This window comes from Nannobrachium achirus (genome assembly GCF_963921795.1).
Source record: "Nannobrachium achirus genome assembly, chromosome: 10".
Taxonomy (NCBI): Eukaryota; Metazoa; Chordata; class Actinopteri; order Myctophiformes; family Myctophidae; genus Nannobrachium; species Nannobrachium achirus.
The window spans coordinates 55,689,107-55,714,751 of NC_137819.1; the positions used below are offsets into that span (position 1 = coordinate 55,689,107).

At 42.0% G+C, this 25,645-nt stretch overlaps 1 protein-coding gene across 2 annotated transcripts; it reads right to left on the reverse strand.

Moving 5' to 3' along the window:
• Positions 1–243: 243 nt before the first annotated feature.
• On the reverse strand, positions 244–24,884 carry bag6l (BCL2 associated athanogene 6, like). Of its 2 annotated transcripts, none has more exons than XM_080735708.1 (27): positions 24,555–24,884; positions 24,230–24,326; positions 22,725–22,842; positions 21,935–22,161; positions 20,803–20,874; positions 20,567–20,689; positions 20,272–20,465; positions 19,820–19,952; positions 19,012–19,215; positions 18,249–18,477; positions 17,192–17,254; positions 16,241–16,551; positions 15,477–15,596; positions 14,303–14,381; positions 13,307–13,644; positions 11,663–11,771; positions 11,089–11,226; positions 9,939–10,108; positions 9,049–9,102; positions 8,829–8,931; positions 8,044–8,168; positions 6,088–6,222; positions 5,336–5,392; positions 4,020–4,172; positions 3,314–3,421; positions 2,643–2,789; positions 244–1,071 (listed from the first exon to the last, which is right to left on the reverse strand). In XM_080735708.1, the coding sequence occupies exons 2-27, from the start codon at positions 24,308–24,310 to the stop codon at positions 973–975; spliced, it is 3,690 nt and encodes a 1,229-aa protein (XP_080591834.1). In that variant the 5' UTR covers positions 24,311–24,326; positions 24,555–24,884; the 3' UTR covers positions 244–972. The 2 variants fall into 2 exon arrangements, with proteins under 2 accessions (XP_080591834.1, XP_080591833.1); XM_080735707.1 differs by having other exon boundaries at positions 3,966–4,172.
• Between the last annotated feature and the right edge of the window lie 761 nt (positions 24,885–25,645).

Below are 25,645 nucleotides of genomic sequence, written 5' to 3' on the forward strand. Positions count from 1 at the left end.
GCAGTTACTCAAACTTGTGTGAATATTCAATAAAATTAACTAGTGGTTAACATTATGTGCACTCGTCATGATTGATTTTGTTAGTTTTCCTGTAACAACGTATTCCACGCTTCCTTCACTCAAATGATCTGTTTAAAATACCATAATTTCAATCCCTCAATTTTTCATTGATACAAGTTCCAAAACGGCAATTAAATAAAGTTCGCAATCCAAGGAGAACATCTTTGTAGAAGTAATGTTTATTCCAGAGCACAGATTAAGCATTCACATTTTTGCAAGTAATTCCAGAAACTAGCTGTGCTTGTGGACAATGGCACAGACAGCACACTGTCACACTATCATGCTCTTGATTATACCATGTTATTGTATTTCAACTTGTATGGTAAAAACACCACATCACTGAGGTATCCTGTAAGTAGACGTGAAAAAATCTGACAAGGACAACATCCTAAAATTTACATGGAACAAATGATGATCTGTGCATCATGACTCCTAAGCATGAACCAGCTAAAAAATAAAAAATCCTAGCCATGATCAGCAACATCCGTTTATTCAGTCTAACAAAGAGCTGTGACGATTACATCACATTACATTGTACAAGTTGTGCTAATTTACAGTTGGCGTACACGTACACATATATAATACAGTTTGTGACATTAGAATTGCTAAAGCCTTTATACTAATGCTTAATTTATGCTCCATCGTACGATGATGTTGCAGACTGAAAATAGCCGATATACAGTCAAACTTGTAGATAAGCTATTTCTGTCAACACCATAGCACAACAAAGTATAGGTGTTTCCCGCTGGTGACAGGTTTAACACTTTGTCAAATTCAGCGATTAATATTTCAACGACTAACTTGTCGGTTCTGCCATCCATTACTCGGAGGTCTCTTGGAGACTGAAAGGGAATGTTACATAATGAGGTGAGTGGATGGCGTGTCGGATGATCGTCTGATGATCGGGGTGGATTAGGAGTCCTCTATGGAGAAAGCACGATGTGTGTTGGGGAAACGTTGCGAGCTATAGTTTGGGTCGTCCCTCACTTTCTCCTTTATGTCACTCTTCACCTAATAGCATGGAGGAAACGAAGGAAACAGGTTAAAGACCCAACAGAGACGAGCTACTATTGCAATATTGTGACTGAACAGATGGGACCCTTGCGAGCACTCATGATGAGTTATCTACTGCAGGGGTTTTCAAAGTGGATGACGGGGCACCCTGGGGTGCCGTGACGGCAGTCCAGGGGTGCCGCGAGATAATTTGATAATATTTGGAATTTATTTGGACACTTAAAAATGTATATTTTGTATCATTTTAACCTTGAAGTACAAAGTTATATTTAGTTCTAAACATAATTTCTATTATCTCAACGTTTTCCTCACAACATAATCTCGGGGAGAATAATGGCAAAAATGCCCTTATGTTTCCCCTTATATGGAAGTGAATTAATTTGAATGTACACCTTTCTGATTTACTCAAACACAAATTCATTCAGATGTTGTCATCATCTTCTAATTAATAACAAAAAGTGTAACAATTTTAATTAAAAAATCACACCCGTGTGAACTGAGCGGTGGTCGTGGAGGCTGCGCAACAGCAAAACAAATATATATATATTGTGTGTGTGTGTGTGTGTGTGCGTGTGTGTGTGTGTGTGTGGGTGGGTGGGTGTCTGGCCTGGCCTGGCCTGAACAACAGCGCCCCTCCCTTAACATGTGTGGTCACAAAAGGTACTACATACAGGCTACATACACCATACAGACACGCATACAGACAGACAGACAGACAGACAGACAGACAGACCCACACACACGGCCACGTATAGGAGCGTTGTGACCACCGCTCAAAAATGTGTTCGATCATACTGTTATTCTAAAAGTAATTAAAATATGACATAAGGTGCTGGGAATGAATATAATGTAGGGGTGCCTTGGAGGAAAACAATATTTATAGGGGTGGCCTGAGCCAAAAAGTTTGGGGAACCCCTGATCTACTGTATGTATAACTATATTTGGGAAAGGTTTCAGCCCCATTCGACTACCGTGACCTCCATCATAAACACAATATTGAAAATGCCAAACAGATATAAAACGTGAAAACAAAACTTATTTGGCTTAGTGGCAGCGTCCACAAGAGGTTTCGGTGCTGATGCTGCGGTTTGTGAGATTAGCCCTGGATCCACGCACGGTCAAAAACATCATCAACCCCCTTGCCCTTCGGGCATGCCAGAGACAAGCACAGATATAAAGAGCTAGATGCCTCGTTCGCCTCTGCAGTTAATTGGAGCAATGTGCAAAAGTTCTAGTCCGGACTTCCTGCAAAAACTAAGGGAACGCTGTCAGTCAAAGTGACTACTGGCCAATCACAGTGTGTCTTTTCCGTGACTTATCCAAGGACCACAATTCATTTCAACAGAGCCAGTTCAGATGTTGCGCTGCTCAGCTGTTCTTACAGGCTGCATACGTAAAGACCAGCCCCCACCTGCCTCTGATTGGCTTACCGACTTCCGTATGTGTGACGCACGCGGAAGCAATGAACACAGAAGCGATGAAGATTCCCTTAGTTGCTCAATGCATACGCCCCCTAGCCGAAGGAGGCGTCTACCTTTCTATGTCTATGGAGACAAGTGATTTCTTACTTGTTCTGTGTAGGCTTCCTGCAGTTCTGGCGTCTCTAGTTCCACCTGTAGACTGTCTGCGGCTGTGACTGGCCGGACCCCCGCAGAGCGAGCAGCCCTGCTCACAGCGTCTGACAGAGACAGGTGTGGCCCCTCGCCCTGGGCAGTCTAGTAGAGAGGAAAACACAATCATACACTCTGTCAATAATCATTATGGTCTTTCAATCTAGGGATACTGACGGAATCATTTCAATTTCTCATTGTCAAATAAATGTTTGATTTTCATTTTATTCTATTTTTCATTTTATTCTATATTCCGTTAGGAGCGTAGGACGACGAGGAAAGATATGCAATAACAGAAAGTTCTATTCAAACTCAGGTTCTCGTAATTTACAAGGAGCGTGTTCCTAAGATTTCGAGTTCTCCCCTTAACTCCGACGGCGTACAAATGGAACCAAATGAACCCTGACGGGTTCATTTGGTTCCATTTGTACACCGTCAGAGTTATGGGTCAATTTAGACCCCCATACAAGAACCCACAGAGTCCCATCCACTTTGAGAACCACTGGGCTAGTGCAAAACCTGGCTGAGCCACCGCACGCTTAGTATATTCTGTTATAGTAGAATTCAGAGTCTCTTTAGTGGCAATACTGAGCTTTATTAGGGCCTTTATGCACCAAGGAGGACCTTACCTTCCTCCTCTTGGCTGGCATGCCATGCAGGTAGGCATCGGACAGAGGTGGCTGCGCCTTGATTTTCCTCTGAGACAGCATGTCATGTCTGATGATGGGAACCCATTCCTGACAGAGACAGACAGCAACCAAATGAGTCATGCTTATATTATATCGTCGCTGTGTAGGGCGGAACGGAATGTCCAAAACACTTACTTGAGGAAAAGGAAAAGAACCCGTGTTTCAATGGATCCAATGTAGCAATTATTTAGTCACACAACACAAGGTCTTATCAATACTTTTCATTATTTATAAACCCCACAGAGATTTAACCACTTTCAACCAGGCCTCCAAAAAGTTTCTAAAGGAGCCAGCTTATTTCACTACTATCGCCTGATATGCGACAAAGTTTAACATATTAAAACCATAAAAAACATGATCTATGGAGATAAAAGGTTTCTACCCGGCAGTGCTTGGTGTTATGGTTTCCGTGTTAAACCATAACAGCGTCAATAAAAGGGAAATTATTCCCAGACGTGGCGGAAACATTTGAGTTACCCAAGTAACGAGGGCATGTGACGCGTCGTTAGCTTGAAGATCGGTTCTTGACGACAAGCAACAACGTTGTGCGCCGGTGTATAAATCTAAAACAACAAAGACCACTAAATCTTACAGGTGGCACAGCGGCCGCCCAAGGTTCCACTTCAGCTCCTGACTCTTCCCTTACTGTTGACGGCACGGGGCCTCGTGTCTCCCCTGACGATGCTCTACGGGAGGGCGTGGTCTCTCCGGGCGACGCTCCAACCTCGCAGCCGTCCCCAGACGAGGCCATGACCTCCTCAGCTGTGGTGGCCGGGGCAGGGGACAAACTCTCCTCCATCTTAGATGCATGTTGCAAGGGGGGGGTGGGGGTACAGAGAGACGGAGACAGCGATGATTCATTACATAAAGTTGTTTACGTTTTGTTTATGATTGAGTGCTTCAGATTGATGGCTAATTTCTTTCTAAAGCTTGCATGTAAGCATGCCAACAATCCAATATACTGTACATTATACTTTAGACAAAAATTATATCAGTATTTATCTTGTGTTTCAAAGGTGTTTATTTGTTATGATCTACATAATTGCAGCATTGATAGCCAAATAGGCCAACGACATGTCGGTGGAGGTTGTGAAATCAGCCCACTATGTAATAACACAGCATGGGAAGTGAGATAAAGAAGCTGTTAAATTCATGTTTTCTTTTGAAATGTATGAACTTTGCTTCTTTCTATCTAGGAATTCTTGTTGTTGTCCCCAGAGTCCAATCATGCGACGACGGCATGCTTATCACTTTAGTTAAACACAGCGCTCAGGCACTGTGAGGTTAAAAGGAAAGTGTTTGTGTGCATGACATGCGTGTCATTTCCGACCAAGTCGACTTGCATTTCCTAAGGCTAACAAGAATTTATTAAAAACCCAATATAAGCTAAGGCTTCAACAGAGGGTCCGGGACCCCTAGGGGGTCCTCAAAGTTACTACAGGGGGTCCTCCAAATCTTTGTGTCATAGAAACTATTTTTCCCTCCTTTTTTATATTAACCATTTGAACCCCAGAGTCCATGTCCTGAGAACTTTAGCCAAAAATAGCAGATCTACAAGCTCACGCCGCCTCCCGCTGCGAGGCGTTGTGAGCTTGTAGATCAGCTATTTTCGGCAAAGAGCTTTGGCGTAAAGGGGAAAAAGAGCAGATTAAGTACAGAGTGAAAGGTCAAGTTTATTAAGTATTGACGGTTCAAGTGGTTAAATATCTGAAAACACACAATGACATGAATCCAAAATACACTTATGATTGTTCTGTCAAACAATTAAACTATATGGAATTTATGATAAGGTTGTGGGGGTCCTTGATCCATCTCTCTCTCAACTAAGGGGTCCTTGGCCTGAAAACTTTGAAGACACCTGAGCTAAGGTATAAGATAAGATATGTGTGTGCGTCATTCAAAAGGTGAGGGAAAGGTGAGCACTAATGTAGAAAACAGGTGAGCTATAATGTAGACACTCACCTCCACATTCTGACTCTCTGACTGCTGTTGGTCAGTCTGAGCCTCAGCGGAGTCACTCTGACACACGAAAACAAAAGGAATCCAATTAATACAACATTAACAAATTGAACAGTTGAAGACCAGTTGTGTCCAACCCTGGCCTTTAACCTTTTAAGACCGGGAACGCATCCGTTACGCAAACATTATTTTACGCTTTAACTATTAAAAATCTTGACAATTTGTGCAAGTCTTTGAATATATTGACCCTATAAAGGTCTTCTAAATCCCTCTAAATCCCTCTAAGGTTTTTGAAAAACTCATGTTTCTATCGTCTGTGGTTCACAAACGTTTTAATATCAAGGACCCCTAGAATTATATATATATTTGGCCGTCGACCCATCGCAGAATATTATGTATAAGGGACCCCCCCAGAAGCAAATATTCAAGTTACAAATGGTCGCTTTAAAATATTAAATATTTTGCACAAATTGTCATAATTTTTCAAAAATAGATGATCTACAATCTCGCAGCGCACTGTGAGCTTGTATATCTGCTATTTTTTAATAGCCAACATAAAAAAAAGAATGGTTAAAGTGGTTACGTGACAGATGCGCTCCAATCTTAATGGGTTAAAAGAAAGATCTTTTAACTTTCTTTAAGATCTGGGCCCTGATTAGAGGTCTAGACGGGCTGACGCAACAGGAATACCAACTAGGTTGGGAACAAAGGACAGCCATAAAACGATGGAGGCAAAGTTTGATGCGTGTCATTACCCGTGTATGGATGACGTAGTGCTGGATCTGGTCTTCAGTTACAGGGTTGTGCTCCAGTATGACATGGAGCCTCATGGACATCATGCTGGTCAACCAGTTCACAAGGCTGGGGTTGACTTCTGCAGACATCCTCCTCTGTAAACATTATAATGACAGGAAGATGTCATACAAAGTGCAACTCAAGCAACATTGTCCAAAATAAGTCATGCCATAAAGTATACATTAGTCTTTAAAGCTAGTGGCTATCAGGGGTCCAGTTGTCCGGATTTAAAATGAAGCAAACACGGAACTAAAAGGTCCTATGATTGGCCGCTAGTTGCACTGTTCTGGTACCAGAAGCAACATGTTCTCCATAGGATTCCATTCATTTCCCCCGAACTTTTACATTAGATTTTATTACCTTAAAAAAAAACATTGTCATAAATACTTTATGGTTCCTGTCGCTAGTTTAAAGCCTCGTTTCAATCACCGTGATATGCGTTTTGTGAAAATATGGTTCAGTTTATGTTATAATTGATGTTAAAGCAGGTTATACTGTAGAAGGGACTTGTGATCATAGGCTTGTGATGATTCTTCTTCGTGTGCTTTATTTTTGGCAAGCTCAAGACAATGTCCCATGTATCCCTGTGGTTGCACGTGACCGTTGGCAGCCAATAGCATTCGATAGCATTCCTTGGGTACCATGAAAACAATGATGGCGACACCCAAACAAGGGCAAAAAAAAGCTTCATTTTCGCAAAAGATGGAAACCAATGGGTTCCCACCATCCATATATTTTACAGTCTATAGTGGCTATAGGGCAAATAAAAAGAGTGTGGCACTTCCACGTAGATACCTGGCTTCCAGGTCAGGTGAAGATGTCACAGTTTGAAGGAAAATAACTCCATCTTGCCGTGTCTGGGGTTACAATGTTATAATCTTTATCAAGGTGGCAAAGGTGGGTTCTAAGCATGCCAACAATAAAAAGAAAATCCAATATACAGTACATTATACTTCAGACAAAAAATAATATTAGTATTTATCTTGTGTTTCAAAGGTGTACATTTGTTATGATCTACATAACTGCAGCATTGCTAACCAAATAGGCCAATGCCATTTCGGTGGTGGTTGTGAAATCAGCCGCTATGTAATGACACAGCAGCATGGGAAGTGAGATAAAGAAGCTGTTAAATTCATGTTTTCTTTTGAAATGTATGAACTTTGCTTCTTTCCATCTAGGAATTCTTGTTGTTGTCCCCAGAGTCCAATCATGCGACGACGGCATGCTTATCACTTCAGTTAAACATAGTGCTCAGGCACTGTGAGGTTAAAAGGAAAGTGTTTGTGTGCATGACATGCGTGTCATTTCAGACCAAGTCGACTTGCATTTCCTAAGGCTATTTGTACACTGTAAGAGTTAAGGGGAGACCTTGCGATTTGAAAGTTTGAGAAACACTGAGCTAAGGTATAAGATAAGATATTTGTGTGCGTCATCCAACAGGGAAACATGGTGGGTTCTTTCCAATTCTCTCTTGCCTCTGCAAAAACAATAGCGAGTTTGCTTAAGTTGGCATTAATGTTAAATGATTTAAGCAAAGGTCACGATAGTAACTAAAATATGGAAATATTGAGCAGGGCTACTCTGACAAACCTGAACGGAAATCAAAACCGGGTCTTCCGCATGGGAAACCAAACATCTACTACTCATTCGGAATCCTTCATGTACAAGGGGGACTGCACTTCAGACTTCATGCGGTCAGGCACAAACCTTGCATCTCAAAATTTCATAGCTTGTACATCTCGTAAGGCTTGTTGAGAGTGAAAATAAAAGTGGTGGGGTTTATAAATATTGAACAGAGCTTGTGACTCAATAATAACTACATTGGATTGATTAAAACAGTTATTTTTCCATTTCCTGAAAAGTAATGTTTTTTAGGTTTCCACCCGACACCCGATATCTACATGAATCATACTAACAATGCGGTGGTTGATGACAGAAGTGAGGGCTCTCTGCTCTCCTCCCAGGCAGTAGAGATTGAGGGCCAGACACTCAAACAGGCCCTGGGTGCACAGCAGGAGTAGACGAGGGCCAAAGGTGTGATCTACACAGCAAAAGACCAAACACACAGAGAGAACGGCATTTCGCGAGTATCTAACAGCTGTATCATGAAGTATTTCAAAGTTAAACAGCTGAGCACAGAGCGCTGTGTGTCTCTAAGCCGATCATAGCGATGTGGGTGGGGTTGAACTGCATGGAGCTTTGGAAGCTAAAGAGACTGACACCTACTGTCTACTAGTGGTGGGCAAAACGTTCATTTCAGTGAACGAATTATTTTGTTCACGGTAATGATCCGTTCCAAGGATCCGTGCCGGGGGCTATTAGGGGGAGGAGACAGGGGGGGTATGAACGAAAGCGTGAACGCAACAGTTTGAGGAAATGAACGAATTGTTCAGGATTCATTCATTCTTATGAACGAATCACTCATGAACGACACATCACTACTGTATTACTGTCTGCACATCTCCTATGAGCACTAGTCTTTAAGTGGAAGATGGATTTGACAGGTGGATATTATTGGTTGAAATTGGTTGGTACGTGCGTTGTGCGTACATAAGCACACTTAATAAACTATAATGGCACTCTTAGAATACTGTATGTGATTCCTTGTGATCACCTGTCTATGACGACAAGTCACAGTGCTCTACTAGGAGCCCTTCACCGTGAAACTTATTATTATTAAAGTGAATAGGTGAATATTTACCATTACAGCGCAGGATGTGTGTAGCCATTCGAGTGAACTGCTGTCTGAGGAAGGACATGTTGGTCTGGATAATGTCCACTCCTTCTCGCACTGTAACTGTGGCCTACAAACAACAATGTACATGGTTATTTATATATTATTATGAATTCATCGTTCATAATCGACATATTTCTTGGCAGTGTAGCTGTGTGGACAAATGAATGAATGAGGAAGGTCTTACAAAGCTCTCGGCTATGTACTCCTCCAGACCATTGATGAGGTCTTCGGCCGCCGTCTGTGAAGATAACGGCTGATTTAAGTATGACCAATGAGTAACAGTCAAAATAGCAATCATTTTTGAAGTTATCTTTTAGCCCTTTTCTGAGTCTTTAATGACAACGACCGTGAAGATGAACAGGAAACAAGAGAGAGCAAGGAAGTGACATGCAGGCACCCCAACCACTCAATTATTTGGCGCCCCAAAAGAACGAACCACTTAAACCCTAGCATCCCTGAGCACATCAACATTGGCGAAAATAGCTTATCCACATGCTCACAACACATTGCGTGGCAACGCTTTGTGAGCTTGTATATCAGCAACCTTTGTCTAAAAGATTTGGTGCAGAGGGGGGAAAAGGAGGCTAAGTACAGAGTGAAGTTTATTAATTATTGACGGTTCAAGTGGTTAAATATCTGAAAACACAAATTGACATGAATCCAAAATACACTGATGATTGTTCTATCAAACGATGAAACTATATGGAATCTATGATAAGGTTGTGGGGGTCCCCGATTCATCTCCCTCTCTCAACTAAGGGGTCCCTGGCCTGAAAACGTTGAAGACCCCTGGTTTTAGTGTAGGTGTTTTTAATTTATTGGTGTCTTCTCTGCAACTGTAGAGCTTATTTTTTTATCTTTGTATCTCTGCAACTGTAGAGCTTACTTACTTTATTTTTATTGAGTATTGTGTATCTGTAAAGCACTCTGTGCACTCGTGCTGTGAAGATGTGCTATATAAATAAAGTTCATTCATTCATTCATTCATTCATTCATAGTGGTTACATTGGCGGCTAGTAGTGGCTAGTTCAGAGTTGATCATCACCAGCAGGTGGCAGTAGAGCGCCAACTCACAGCAATGTTGGCATCGGTGGGCTCCCGGCCCTGGAGGTAATGCTCTGCGAAGAACTCAGTGAGCTGGGGCTGGATGCGGCTCAGAGGCTGGGCGTTCCCATGGAGCAGCAGAACCATGTCCACCATGGAGAAGCTCTGACACACCAGAGACAGCAGGTCCCCAAAGAACCCTGACAGAGACACACATGATGATGCTGACAAACCATGTCTGAACCCAGAGCTATGAACTGTACATCTTCAAGATGAAAACGGTCTGAGACTAGGACTGCAGTGTAATCCAAGATAGCATCACACACACACACACACACACACACACACACACACACACACACACACACACACACACACACACACACACACACACACACACACACACACACACACACACACACACACACACACACACACACACACACACACACACCCCTCAAACGAGACAAAGCACAAGATAATAAAATCATAAAATAAAACCAGAACATGTTACAATACAAAAAAATACAGCATATCCTATATTAAAATTGGTTTGTGTGGACACAAACGTCATGCCTATGTATGAAAACCACTTTATAACTATAAATCACTTGTGGAGGGGGGGGGGGCATCAGGAACTCAAGGTTAACCGGTGAAGAATGTCACAGTTTAAACGTGACGTCACGTGATGGTGGGACATGACGCATGCAACGTTAACGGGTGCACAAATTTCACAAACGTGATATCCGTGATATCACTTGTCTCAAACTTAACATGCCCATATATGAAGACAACTTGAGACTTGATTCTCAGGCCTGAAAAAAACACTTTATATAAACTATAATTGAAGGCCATATACTAGTTAACAGCCTGAAGATTTAGTATAACAACACACTTTAAGCCTAACTAAAAGCTTGTAAAAGGAATTTTAAAAGAACACAATATTGTAGGTGTTGTAGGTCCAACATACCAAGTCAAAGTCCTTAAACTGTAATATTCAGAGTTAGACAATAAAACTATAATACTATAAAGCCTGAGCTACAGCAGATCGAAAATTGTCAATCTACATTTAGCTTCACAACGTGGCACCTTACAGAGCGATGCGTTGTGAGCTTGCAGATCTGCCATTTTCTGTGCGAAACACCACCAATACGACAAAGAATAAAGCAGCTGGACTCACCAACAGCGTCTCCGGAGCCTGGTGTGAACAGGTTGCTGGTCTGGGACAGCCTCTGGATGAACTGGGCGATGCTCTCACTGTTCCCCTGCTGAGCCCCCAGGGAGCCCATCATGGTGGACAGCACGCCCTGGACGATGCCTGTGAACAGGCCGGTCACAATTATTACATAATCGTCTAATCGCAGTTATTTGACATAATCGTGATTATTTTTCATAATCTTCATAATCGTTTCCATGTTGAAAAATTTTCAGATTTCTTTTTTGTAAAAAAAAAAAAAAAAAAAAAAAGTAGAAATAGCAGATCTACAAGCTCATAACGCCTCGCGATGTGAGCTTGTAGATCGGCTATTTCCACTATCAATGTTATTTTTTTTTAAGTATAAAGTTGGCAAATATGTCAGTCATTTCTTTTGTGTATTTAGGTTATGTGTCATATCTACCATATGCAACTTCAAAGCCTAAAAGCCAAACAGAAATGTAATTGTCAGTGACAAAAACACAAGTAAATTGTTAATCGCAATTATTTGAGTGACAATTAATCGTCATGTAAAATGTCATAATCGTGACAGCCCTACCTGTGAACAGCTCTGGGCTCAGGTTGTCTCCCCCTCCGGCGGGGGCCTGGGGGGCAGGAGAGGGGCCAGTGCTCTGAGGTGGGACCTGCGTGCCAGCGGCCGGCGGAGGCTGTTGGATTGCAATCAAACAAATGTTAAGACTGCTGTAGGGCTGTCACAATTATTACATAATCGTCTAATCGCGATTATTTGAGGTAATCGCGATTATTTTGCATAATCGTCATAATCGTTTCCATGTTGAGAAATGTTAATATAGTTTCAAACACTATCAAAAGGTAGTGGAAATAGCTGATCTATAAGCTCTGTGAGCTTATAGATCGGCTATTTCCACTATCAATGTTATTTTTTCAGTTGTCAAATACGTCAGTAATTTCTTTGTATATTTAGGTTATGTGTCATATCTGCAGGGTTGTTAGGGTTACTTTTAAAAAGGAATCCCCTACAGTTACAAGTTACTTGCAAAGATAATGTAGTCAGTAACGTAATCTGATTATCACAATTTAAAAAGTAACTACTAGTTACTTTCAGTTACTTTTGGATTACTGTTTTAGCAAAACTCTTTAATTAAATAAAACAAGTTTTACCATTGATAACTAGACAAGAATATTGAGCCAATGAAATTAGGAAAAGGACAACAGAATTTTACTTAAGCGAAGTGGCAGTACTTTACGCTGATTCGACTTGATTATTTTATTGCTTGGCGTTATAACTTATTTGTAAAATTGATGAGGGCAAGGGGAGAATGTAATCCAGCATGTAACCCCCATCATTCAGATCCGTTACTGTAATCCAGATTACACATTTTAAAATGTAACCTGAGACTTTACAAGTTACCTGTTTTTTGTAATCTGATTACGTAATCCCGTTACATGTAATCCGTTACTTAACAACCCTGCATATCTGCAATGAGCAACTTCAAAGCCTACAAGCCAAACAGAAATGTAATAGTCAACGACAAAAACACAATTAAATCGTTAATCGCAATTATTTGAGTGACAAATAATTGTCATTTAAAATGTCATAACCATGACAGCCCTAGACTGCTGAGGAAGAATTGTGGTAGAATTACAGATTTAATTGTTATGATTTTCTTATATTTGGACCCTGCATATTATAAAAGTCAAGTAGCCTAGCTCAACCCCAAGCATCTATTGTTTTGGGTACTAATGCAAGGACCTTATGACACAAGCAGCTTCTCTCTTGTCTTGAGTATAATTATGGTAGGATCCTTGTGTTCCCATGATATCATGTATTAAAACACAACCGCACCACCACAAATACGGTAAGTGTTTGACTCCATTTGTCTCATCAATTATTGATTACTCCAGAATTCTAGGACACCAACATTAGCACTTTGACATAGATTTTGTTTCCATACAAAGTTTTATCCTTTTTGTCTTTCTTCATATGTATAGCACTTTCAACTGCCTTTGTGAATGAAATGTGCTAGGGAAATGTGCTTTTTTATAATTATGTTATATACTTACAGTATATATTATTATTATTATTTTGAATAATGAACGGTTTAGTTACACATATAGGCTAATACTACAGAATGGTCATGCACAATACAGCCATAAAATGTGCAAAACAAACAGATGTGCTTTGCCTAAACTTCCACCTCCAGTGGACATTAGTGCTCACCTGCATGAAGTCCTGCATGCCCTGGAAGAAGCCAGGAACCCCAGGCACAGTCACAGTGATGGAAGGTGCTGCTCCAGAGCCACCACCCGCTGACCCCGACACTCCCCCCAGCAGGGAGCCCAGTAGCTGGGCCAGGTTCCCTTCGGGGCCCCCCTCTGCTGGCTGCCCCACAGAGGTGGTGCTGGTGGTGTGGGTGGAGGTCTGTCCGGAGGTGTTGGTTGAGGAGGCCGGGGTTGGCGATGGGTTGGTGGTGGAGGAGGAGGAGGACTCAGACGAAGAGGAAGTAGAGAAGGAGAAGGATTGGGTATGGGATGAAGAGGATGTGGATGTTGGATCACCTGTAGAAGTTTAAAACGAGAGAAAAAACGATGAAGTCAGGTTTCCATCATTTACAGCAGGGGTTTTCAAAGTGGGTGACGGGGCACCCTGGGGTGCCGCGACGGCAGTCCAAGGGTGCCGCAAGATAAGTTATTTTCAGTCAGTTCTAACCAAAATGGCTATTATCTCAACGTTTTCCTCGCAACTTAATCACTAAAATATCGTCACTGTCGGGCAGAAACCTCGTATCTCAAAGTTTCAAATGTGTACGTGTCTTGGTAAAGCAAAGCCCTGCTTCATCATACAAGACTGTCGCACAAAACTAGTGAAAACAGCCGATCTACAAGCACACAGCTTGTAGATCTGCTAATTTCACTAGTTTAGTAAATTTTATAGATAGTAAATACACGGTTTTGGACATACAAGGAAAAAAATATATAATGTATGGGACAGGGGTGCCTCGGATTAAAAAAATGTTCATGGGGTGCCCTGAGACAAAAACGTTTGGGAACCCCTGATCTACAGTATGGCACTGGTTCTCAACGTGGGGTAAGGGAACCCCAGAGCTTTAAATAAAGATATATCAAATTGGGATCTGCAGCCAAATGCATATCAAATTGTGTGTCCTTGAAATTTAGAAATGTCACTGATCCATGTTAAATCTTAAAGAGGAGTCACCTGGCTGCCCGGGCATCAGTAGCTGTCCAACCAGACCGCTGATCATCTGGGTGAGAGGGGAGGGGGCCAGAGGTGTTCCCTGGGGAAGACAAGAAATAATACAACATGAAGGGCATAGCCTTGTAGTAAGTACATTGTACAACCAATAGAATAAAAAGCCAATTGTCAATCTACAAGCTCATGTTAGGAACATGTAGATATGCCATTTTTCTTTTTTAAGATTGTTATGCCTTTATTTGATAGGATAGTAGACTGACAGGAATGGGGAGAAAGATGGGGAGTGACATGCGGCAAAGGTCGTCCAGACCAGGAATCAAACCGGCGACGCCGCCAGGCTACACAAAGCCCATGTGGAATGCACCTGGACCAGTAGGCCAGCGGGCGCCTCAGATATGCCATTTTCACAATCCTTTTTAAACATTTTGGAAAATGCCCCAAATAGGGATGCCAGGTTGGATGGAAGAGGTTACAACTTACATTTAAAGCTGGCCTTTTCTTGCAAGAAATATGATTTTATAGTTTTGCCCCGGATCTAGGTACGCCACCCCGTTACTCGGGAGGGTCGTTTAATGCCCTGATTATCTGGTAGTGTAAAGGCACCTTTAATCAGCCATGCAAACAAACTGGTTAGGCGTGAAAAAGGCGAGAATGACACAGGTGAACTGCAGACCCACCTAGACGGGTCTGTCATATCTGGGTAAAAGGCTGCTGGCCCTGTGTGACATGTCAAAATGTCACACCAGTGAGCTTGTAGATCAGCTATTTTAGCTAGTTATCATATGACAACATTTAGGCTGAATAGGTGAAATCATTCATTGTTAAAGTAAGCCATAGGACCAGCTTTTATTGACAGACGATTTACGTGCATCCAAACAACACTCTTTTGCTTCGAGTAGGCTACTAGCCACAAAAAGAAAGTCTATGATGTTATAATGACAGCGTAGCCAGCAGCCTTCTACAAAGAGAGGACATACCCCAAATCTTATATAAATAAGAATTTAGAGGTGAAATAAATGAGTGGAATATGAAAGGGAAAGTGTTATGTGATGGATTCATCACTAGGGATTCAGTGCCCCAGAAACAGAATTTGACCACCTTTTTAAAAAGCCACCATGGAATTACAAAAGCACTCTTTCAGGACCTAGTAATAGGTCGGACCCCCTGCATGCTGTACCTGTCCTGGCTGCTGCCCAGCCGTGGGAGGTACGGCTGCCCTGAGGTTGATGGTGGGTCCTCTGATGCCAACAGGGGGGATATGTGGGGGGCGGAAAGGCCTGGTGATGACAAGCCTGGCCTGGGGAGGGTGAGGAGGGTGAGCTGGGTGCGAGGGAGTGTGCATCATAGCATCACTCTTTCACTTTGAGTAGGCAACCTTAATGACTTGTCTTTTAAAATGAATGAAACCGTTTTGATCTGAACCCATAGCTGATAAGAGACGACTATCAAAACCACACTGTGAAAAACATTTCCAGAAAGACAGATTAATTTATTTGGGCGCCAACCTTGTCTTGTCTGTCTGGAATGAGGCGGCTTCATTCACTTGCTGACGTCAATTCAGTTGCGCTACATACGGTACAGTACAATGTGATACAATTGCTGACATTTAAACATGTCGTGCTATTAACCATGTTTAACTCCACGTGTACATGTCCATGGTAGACACAGGCATGCATGCATCACTCCTTCACTTTGAAAAGAACATTGTTTGAATCATGAAGGCGATCTACATGTGAATCAAAACAGTTACAATAAAATAAGCTTATATAAAATATACAAATTTAAAAGTGAAATCGATGAATGGAATATGAAAGGAAAAGTGTTATGTGATGGATTCCTCACTAGGGTTTTAGTGCACCCAAGACCTCAGAGACTGAATTTTACCAACCTTTTAAAAAAAAGAATACATGGGAATTACAGAACCACTCCTGCATGTTTTACCTGTCCTGGCTGCTGTCCTGCAGTGGGAGGTACCGCTGTCCTGATGTTGATGGTGGGTCCTCTGGCGCCAACGGGCGGTGGGATGTGTGGGGAGAAGGAAGGCCTGGTGATGACAACCCTGGCCTGGGGAGGGTGAGGAGGGTGTGAGGGAGCGCTCCCGTCTGCGCTGTTGGCAGGGCCGGGTGGCATTTGGCCTGGATGACCCCCGACCGAGGCCGCAGCAGCCATGGCAGCGGCCTGGTGGGAGATCTGGTGCACAATGGCCTGCATGAACTCAGGGGGGAGTCCAGGGATCTGGATGGGCGTGGCCCCTAAAACACAAGACCCGTTGAATGTTAAACCTTTTTCATGCTTCGTAACCTTGACGAATTATAGGCCCGTCACAATTATTACATGATAATCGTCTAATCGCAATTATTTGAGGTAATCGCAATTATTTTGCATAATCGCCATAATCATTTCCATGTTGAGAAATGTTAATATAGTTACAAACGCTTTCAAAAAGTAGTGGAAATAGCAGATCTACAAGCTTGCGTCGCATCGATGTTCTTTTTTAAGTATAAAATTGTCAATTAAATCGTTAATCGCAATTATTTGAGTGACAATTAATCGTCATGTAAAATGTCATAATCGTCACAGCCCTATTGACGAATGACATTTTCAAATGCACTTTCAAGTGAAGCTCTGCAACATTTTTTTTTTTTATAAACATGAGCGAAGTATTTTAAACTCAACTGTCACAACACTTTTCTCATCATTTATGTCAAAAGGATCAAGCGATGAAGTATAAATAACCCTCGAGTAGGGGATGATTCAAGACACAAAATAAAAGTATGGTTGAGTATGGTTGCAAAAAGAAAAGAGGGTTGAAAGTTAAGATGGTGAGATCTGGTAATGTAGATTATTTCAGGGGAAAATTGAATCTTATAAAAAGGTATCAGCAGCACTCACCAGGTTGCCCGGAACTGCCAGCATTTGGCTGGCCTGGAATCTGTGACCCACCGACCGACTCGCCTGTAGAACACAACATCAGCAGGTGGTCAGAAAGCTATTTGATCATGGATAAACTAATATGCTAATATATTTAGGACAATTGTTCTCAAAGTGAGGCCGTAACGGGTTCTCCAGAAAAGTGTGTTAGCATCTAAATCCGTTCGCTCTTTGTCCTCGGATAGGGATATTGGTATAAGATATTTGAGACATCCTTCGATATTTTAAGTAGTGAGTACACATACTATATTGATCACGATCCTGTTCTAATTATTCTGGGAATGTCAGATTCCATTTCTATGTTGAAGGGAGCACAGTAGAAACTTCTCTCGTATAATCTGATCACAGCCAACTCAATTATTTTGACACATTGAAAAAAGGAGGCTCCTACATTTAAACGGTGGCTAAATGAAATAACTAATACACTTCAACTCAAAAGAATAATGTACACCTTAAAAAAAAAGAGACAATTTGATAAGGATTGGCTGCCCCTCGTTCGTTACTTGAATAGTAACATTTGATGGACACCATTAGTGTGTTCGACTGTCTACTATAATCTTTACTCTTTACAAGTGTTCTTTTGTTTTCCATTGCAAACATATGACTTTGCTACAGTATGTTATATCACTGAACAGTAAGAGTAGGCAATTTATTGCCGAAACAAATCTTGTATTGGGATCCCAAGCACACTATATTTTCAGATGGGGTAGCCAAAGACATACATTTTGGGGTCGTTAACATGAAAAGGTTTGAGTAAATAAGTAGGTCAGAGAGCCGTATTGTCGGTATCAGCCAGGATGCGCTTCAGGATCACCGCTTCACAATGCCCTAGACCCCTGGATTGCTGAGGTGGAGCGCAACACCTACCGTCAGCTCCCAGTACTTACCGCACGACTTGCACCCAAGCCATGCTACTCATACGCCGAGTTGGCGGTGCTCGAACCCATGACCTTGTGGTCGAAAGGCGAGTGCTCTACCGACTGAGCTACCCAGAAAACCACTGATTTAGGTTACCAACCATCAATGTTCATTTGCATCATAACCACAGGCTCCATGGTTTGATGGGTGATTCTGATGACTCGCGGACCTCCCAGTCCGGGCTGGTGATTGGTCCCGCTGGGCTGAGAGGGCGGTGGCTGGCCGTGGCCCGGCTGATCTGTTTGGCCAGTAGTCGCAGAGGGTTGGGCCTGGCCTTCAGCCGCCTGTCTCCCATTGGACGTCATGGTGACTGTGGTCCCTAGGTTTATCTGTGAGGAAAAACACACCTCAATCAATGCTTAAACAGTAATGGTTCCCAAAGAGTCTGCTGAGCCACAAATTCAGGTGTGCCGTGGGATTTTCGACAACCACACATTATTATTGCAATAGAATATACAGTATACAACTATACGAATAGTTAAATTTACTATAGCAGTATTTTATGCACACTAATTTCCCAATAACATTCTATACCCTAAAACATATTACAATTCAAAGGAGCTTTATTGGCATGAGAAAACATATTACAACCCTTTCAACCTGGCATCCCTATTTTTAGTTCATTACCATTCAAGTATTTTTCAAAGCTGCACAAGCTTATGCATTGTGAGCTTGTAGATATGCTATTATTCTATGAAGATAGGTGTTGAGATTTTCACTTGTCCAAATTTATCCCATTTAGGAAAGAAAATCTAAAATGTAAAAATGTTTGTTTCCTTTGATATAAACAAACAAGAAAAGTGCAAATATTTCAAATGGGCAGGAAAAATAAATAAAAAGACATCATGGCAAAGTAAACATACTGGAATGGGCATGTGTGGCATCCCAGCCTGCAGCAGGACAGGGGAAGGGTAGTGGGACATCGGTCGCACCACATGGAGGTGCCGGGGAGGGGTAGCAGCCAGGTTACAACGCAGGTCGCCCAGGGCCACCAAGGTGTTGCCCAGTAGACGTAGGGCATCCCCAACCATGTTCAGGACACGCTGGTCCTCTATTCTTTCCTGGTTCTGGAAACACACATGATCTCCTCAGTCACTGATGTTAGTTCTAAGTGTATTATACAGGGTTCCCACACATCTTTACCAATTCATTTCCAAATCTTTTCCAGAATATTTACCCCGTTTTCCAGGACTATAGAACAATAATTCAGCTCAATAACGCTCAGTATGCCAGTGGTTCTCAACCTTTTCAGGCCGTGGCCCCCGAAATAATCATATTTGAACTGGGGACCCCGGCACCCTGACGAGCACTAAGAGTTGAGGAATTTTGTATAACACGGTTTTATTGTGAAAATAGCCTCACCTCGCCTTGCGTTGCGAGGCGTTGTGAGCATGTAGATAGGCTATTTTCACAATTTCTGCCTCTAATATTTGACAATTTGGCAAATGTTGAATTTGTCATTTCAGAGGTATTAACAAAATCAATAACCAAAGACAATGCAAAGCTATTTTTTTTCCAGGACCTTTCAGGACCCTTGATCAATTCCAAAACCTTTCCAGTACTGGAAACATATTTTTCTAATTTCAAAATATTTCCAGGAATTTCATGACCGTGGGAACCCTGGTAATAGATATGTTCATTAATTTTAAGCATTTTACACATGATCCCCACATTGTTGTTGTAGTCTGCTGAGGTGGCTGCGCCGAGGATTGAATGTGTTCGCTCAATGAAGGGACGCAGCTTCTCCTCCACCCGCCTCACTTCAGACAGAACCTCCACAAACTCTGCCGGGTTCGGATGATGACTGAAAAAGACAAACAAAGTAAAGGAGAGAAAACTTCAAAAAGACCCCGTTTGGTTCGTTTCCCTCTAGGGGGAGCATGATGCTTGTGTTCCCATGGATCAAATGTAGTTGTTTAGTCACAAGATCTTTTTAATATTTTTCATTGGTTAAATGTTTATAAAAAAAACAGCAGACTTTAACCTAAAATAAAAGGTATCTATCTATAGCCGAGATTGTGTATGACTTAAGAAGGTTATTCAAGTATGAGAAAACATGAAAAGGGAATAGAAGGTTTCTGCCCGACAGCAAAAATATGGTATACAAACATGGTATGCATTACTTGGGACCAGAGTGAGGCGGTCCTTCTGTTTGGGTGGAGGAAGTAGAGGAAGAGGGAGCGGGCGGAGGCTCTGGTGCTGGAGGGGTGGTGTCCATGGGCTGTGAAGCCGCAGCTCCTGTTGCTCCCGCAGTGGAGGAAGAGGATGAGGAAGGCTGAGATGTCTCCGGCTGAGCAGAGCCATCACTGGACTGACCCTGAAAAAAAGAAGAAAAAAAAAGCATCGCTCTTCATAAACGCACACAATCACTGTTGAGTTTCTGGGTTAACTTGTGTTTTGAGGAAGCAAACGCCTCACCTCCAGTCTGTCAATCAAAGATCTAGCATCCCTCAGCAAGTTCTCCGCCAGCTGCAGTCTCATCCTGGGCTCGCTCTGCAGTGATTGGTCCATGTTGATGTGCACATCCAGCGAGCCATTGCTCTACAAACAAACCATTTGCAGAAGGTTGACAAAAGGATTGAGGACTGAGAATGAAGACATGGGCAGCAAATAATGTGACAGATGGATCTCCTTGGCAAAGAGTCTTTCATTACCCCAGTACTGGTGCTGACTCTGGCATTCCTTCCCGGGTTGCCAGCCCCTGCCATCATCTGCTGAACTTGCATCTATAGAGAAAAATCACAATGATAAGCTCTTAACAATGTTCTGGGACTAGCTAAACGTTTTGGCAGACATCATTGGTACCAACATTAACATCTCTCAATAGCTCTATTTGGATGAGATTATTTTGCTGAACAAAGTATGAAAGGGCAGGATAAAAGATTTACCAGACCACTGCGCTGACCAAAAAACAGTAGGTAATCTGCTGTGTAATTTTCACAGAGGTGGAGCAGAGATCCATATGATTACAGAAAGTTTTAAAACGTTCCGTCAGTCTACAAACACAACAATGATCATGATGGTTTCACCCATTTTTCATGTTTACAAATGTGTGCAGGACATGCACAGCGACAATAAGTAAGTAGATGTGTATAATTAGTGGCTACCAACTACATCCTGTCTAACTAGTTAGACATCTTCTGACAGAATTGTTCAAATTGTCTAAATTGTCTCTTTTATACTTAGTCACAACACAAATTGCACAGCCGTCCCAACAGAAATGACACCATGCTCAACACACAGGATACAAATATGCAATTTTCATTTTTGTCTCGAGGAACATTGTCCAAGAGGGCGATAGCAAGAGGGTGCAAAAGACCTGTACTTCCCGTTTCTGTGTGACGTAGGTAGATACCTTTTTAGGAGGCGGAAGCATGTTTGGAGTCTGTTCATTTACAATGGGAGAGCTAACGTGAACACAGAGCAAAATAATAGTTCAGAAGCTATAGTCACTGAACTAAATATTGGACCAGATCATCACAAGCCTCATAATATTAACAAAACTAAAGTGGCTTTTTTCAGCGACACAACTGAGAAAATCAACTTTATTATTGCTCTTTAGCTGTCCCAGCAACACACTCTCGCGGGGTCTATAGCACCAGTAAACAGGACGTGCGCGAGATTTGCCGTCAGAGCCGGCGCCCACTTAGGAGTCTATTTGTAGGATTTGTGTACCATGTCGCACTCTAGTGGATCCAATGAGGATGAGCTATCTTCATTAATTAAATATCTTTGACATTGTTCTCCGAGGAAGTAATCAATCAAAATGGCGATCTTGTGCGCTACCTGTATCTCCGAAGGATCCATAATGTTGACGGGGAGGTTGAAGGTACCAAGCATTACATAGCTGTTGCCATTGCGGTCGTGCGGTCCTCCTGGGGGCGCAGTGGCTGCGTGGCTGGTGCTGGGTCCACCCTCCGCCCCCCCAGTAGACGCCCCTCCACTTCCAGAGCCAGTCATGGGGGTCTGGGGCGGTGCTCGCTCCACCAGGTGAATTACTTTCCCATCCACATCTGACAGACAAATTAAAAGGACCATCAAAATGATGTTTTTGCATCTTTTTTCTGCATCTTTTAGCCTAAGCCCACTGGCTACAAATCACGTATAACCCGATTACTGCTGAATCGTGGCGAGTGCGACCATTTCCAAAGCATAAACACAATTCTAATTAAAACATTCAGATGACCAATCTTAGAATAACCTGCTTCCCTGGCTAATATTCATGTTCCATCCATCACCAAGAGATCCTGTTTGATTTCATAAATCCTATAACTCCTTGGATGGCAAATCACAACCTCCACCCCTCATTTCTCACAAGGCCCTCTTCTAGCGCCACCATCAGGTCAATTTTTGTAAAAGATGTTTTTGGACACTGCTCCTACAGATTTTGGCCTAAAATCACACAAAGCGGTACACAGTATCTCTAAAGTCATGTCATCAACATGGATCTGTCCCATTTCCCATATTCCCTCCTGATTGGCTACGACTGCCTTTTAAGGTTTGTGTATGCGACCTGACGGTCGCTTATCTCCGATTAGGGAGTCTTACTGGTAGAAAATACACTTGTTTTACTCACTGTACTCAGTCAATGTCTTCTCATCTTGCAATACTCTGCCCTGGTAGATGAGCCTCTGCTTCTCCACTGGGATCTCAACAGATGTGGCAATGTGTTCCTTGAACTCTTTCACAGTTAGCTGAGGGCGAAACGCATAAAAGTCGCTCAAATACAGTCGGGCAGCAACGTCACAAACTGTCAAATACATGAATGTCACAAGGAAAGAGATTATGAGGTTTTCTTCATTTGTAGAAAATGTACATATGGAATGGAACCAAATTGAAACATAGGCTACAGGTAATTTTGGTTCCATTTCCAGGAAAAATTGACACTGAGGATTTTTCTGTGTAAAGCAGTGGTTCTCAGCGTGGGGCTGCCACATTTTGAGGGGTTTAAAGCAGTTGCCAGCTAAATGAGTTGACTGAATAGTTATCTTCATATAAATACAACTACTCCTAATGGATAGAATGGGTCAAATTTAGAACAGATTTCACTGCTTTTTTTCCATTTTAGGAATATCGCCCGAATTAGAGCTTTTCTGTCACTGGATGACGCAAAAACATTAATTCATGCCTTTGTCTTTTCTAGACTCGATTATTGCAACTCACTTTTCTCTGGCTTGCCTAAAAAAAACGACAGACAGACTACAAGTCGTCCAGAATGCATATGAATGCAGCATATCAGTCCAGTTTTGGCTTCGCTACACTGACTTCCGGTTGCCTTGAGAATAGATTTTAAAATTCTTTTGCTTGTTTTTAAAGCCCTTAATGGCTTGGCACCAAAGCCCTTAATGGCTTGGCACCTTCTTATCTGGATGACTGTCTGAATAGATATGTTCCTGTCCGTCCCCTTATGTCCGCTACTGCTGACCTACTTGAAATTCCTAGCATAGAAATGAAAATTAGAAAATACGGTGAAGCTGCTTTTTGTTTCTATGGGCAGACGGCCTGGAACCGCCTCCCATTATATCTAAGGCAGTCTACCTCGGTGGACAGCTTTACGTCTCAATTTAAGACTTATCTCTTTTCTATTGCTTTTAGATAATCCTACCCTAGCCTAACTGTCTTTGCTTGTTGCTATTCTATTGTTATTATTTTCTGTGTTAACGTTTTATTTGCTTTTGTTTTGCTGTATTGTAATTATTGCTGTTCTGTTTTTATATGTTGTTGTGTGAAGCACTCTGGGCTGCATTTTTGTATGAAGGGTGCTATACAAATAAAGTTTCATTCATTCATGTGCAAATGTAATGTGAAAACGACAACTAGAGAATTTACTGATAGTGATACTGTATCTCTAAATAGATATATATATTATAAATATAGATAGCAAAAGGAATTTTGAACCAAATCACAGACCACCAAATCGTATCTAAGATAGGTGTCCCACATAGTCACAGTCACATTAAATTAAAATAAAATACAAAAGTCCAGGTCCTTGGCTGGCCTAAAAATGCATATCAAATTGGAGGGTCCTTGAAATTTAAAGGGCTGAGGATCACTTGTGTGTAGAGTATGAGAGACCATTACCTCGCCTCTGACTTTGTAGGTCCTACTTTGAGAATCCAATGTCTTGACAGTGACCTCAATCATGGTACCAGGCTCCGCCATGTTTATGCAGTGTCGTCTTTAAAAGAAAAGTGCAATTTATTATGTGTTTTTACTTAAATTAAATATCCATCAACGTTACCGCAGGATTCGACAGGAAACCATGCAATCTGTTCCACTCACTCTACAACAAAAAGTATCACGTATCAAAATAAACAAAAGAAATCGCAGAGGAAAGGGTGACAAATATCATTCAACAATCTACCACAATAAATATAGCAATAATCAAGGCAACAGTTGATCTCACCTGAACTGAGGTTTATTATTGCTAGATGGTTGGTTGTTATTGTTGTTAGCCCGGATGGCTAACGCTGGCTAATCCCAATTAGCAGGAGGCTGGCTAGGTAGCACAGCTAACCAGCTAAGGTTAATCTCCCGAAGGAGAAGACGGCTGTTTTAGGTCCAGTGTAAAACACTCAGACTGTCGTGTTTCTTGTTGCCTGCTATGTCTATCATCAACGCAGTTTGATTTCTCGTAATAAATTCTTCGTGTATCAACTGTCTAACGATGTGTAGTTTCACACGTTAGCTTGCAAGCTAAAGATTCTTTTTCCACAAAAGTGCGACGCCGCTAGTCGCCTCTAGAGGACCCATGTTGTGTGACGGAGTCTCGGCACGTCCATATCAAATGCCTGAGCGCTTTTACGGTCGTTTATCTCAGTGGTTCTCAAAGTAAACTCTCACTTTTCATGCCAAGGAAAAGATACTCTTGGCCTTGGAGGCTTGGACCCCCATAAGAGAAGATGTTTACGGGTCTAGCAGTGATTCCCCAACCATTTTAATTTCAAGGACCCCCAGTTTGACATAGGCTGCTGGACCCAAATGTCATTTCTGTCTCTGAGACCCCAAGTTATATAGTAAAATCAATGTTATTTTAACTCTGAGACTGAGAGTGTACAAATGGAACCACATTTTGTTTCCATTTTTACACTCTAGTAAGTCTAGTTACACCCATGGGTCCACTTGGTTCCATCATTTAGCTATACTATAGGGACCCCCAGACGTTGATGATACACGAAAGAAGAAGAAGTGTAATGTTGAAAAATAATACCTGTTGATATAATGATATTCTACATCATTTTACATAATTTGAAGCAGCTGAGCTGAGCTTTTGGAAGTTCTCTCTTCATATAAAACGGCTATGGCTCCACAATATTTCCCAATGGAGTTCTTAAAATAGGTTGGGTTGGAACAATAATTGGAGCGCTTTTTTCCAGGAGTGGAGGACACGCCTAAAATTAAGCGAATGAATAACCACCATACATGCAGTAGCATACAGTAACATTGCAGTGCAGTGGTGGAAAAAGTACCTAAAACTAGTATCAATACTGCAATGTA

Bases quoted from the DNA above. Each gene is read 5' to 3' on its own strand.
- bag6l (XM_080735707.1), bottom strand. From the start codon at position 24,310: ATGGCGGAGCCTGGTACCATGATTGAGGTCACTGTCAAGACATTGGAT. The intron at 6,223-8,043 runs GTTAGTATGATT...TAATGTTTACAG, and splicing joins CTGTCATCAACCACCGCATT to AGGAGGATGTCTGCAGAAGT. The intron at 1,072-2,642 runs GTAAGAAATCAC...CCATGCTATTAG, and splicing joins AGGAAGCCTACACAGAACAA to GTGAAGAGTGACATAAAGGA.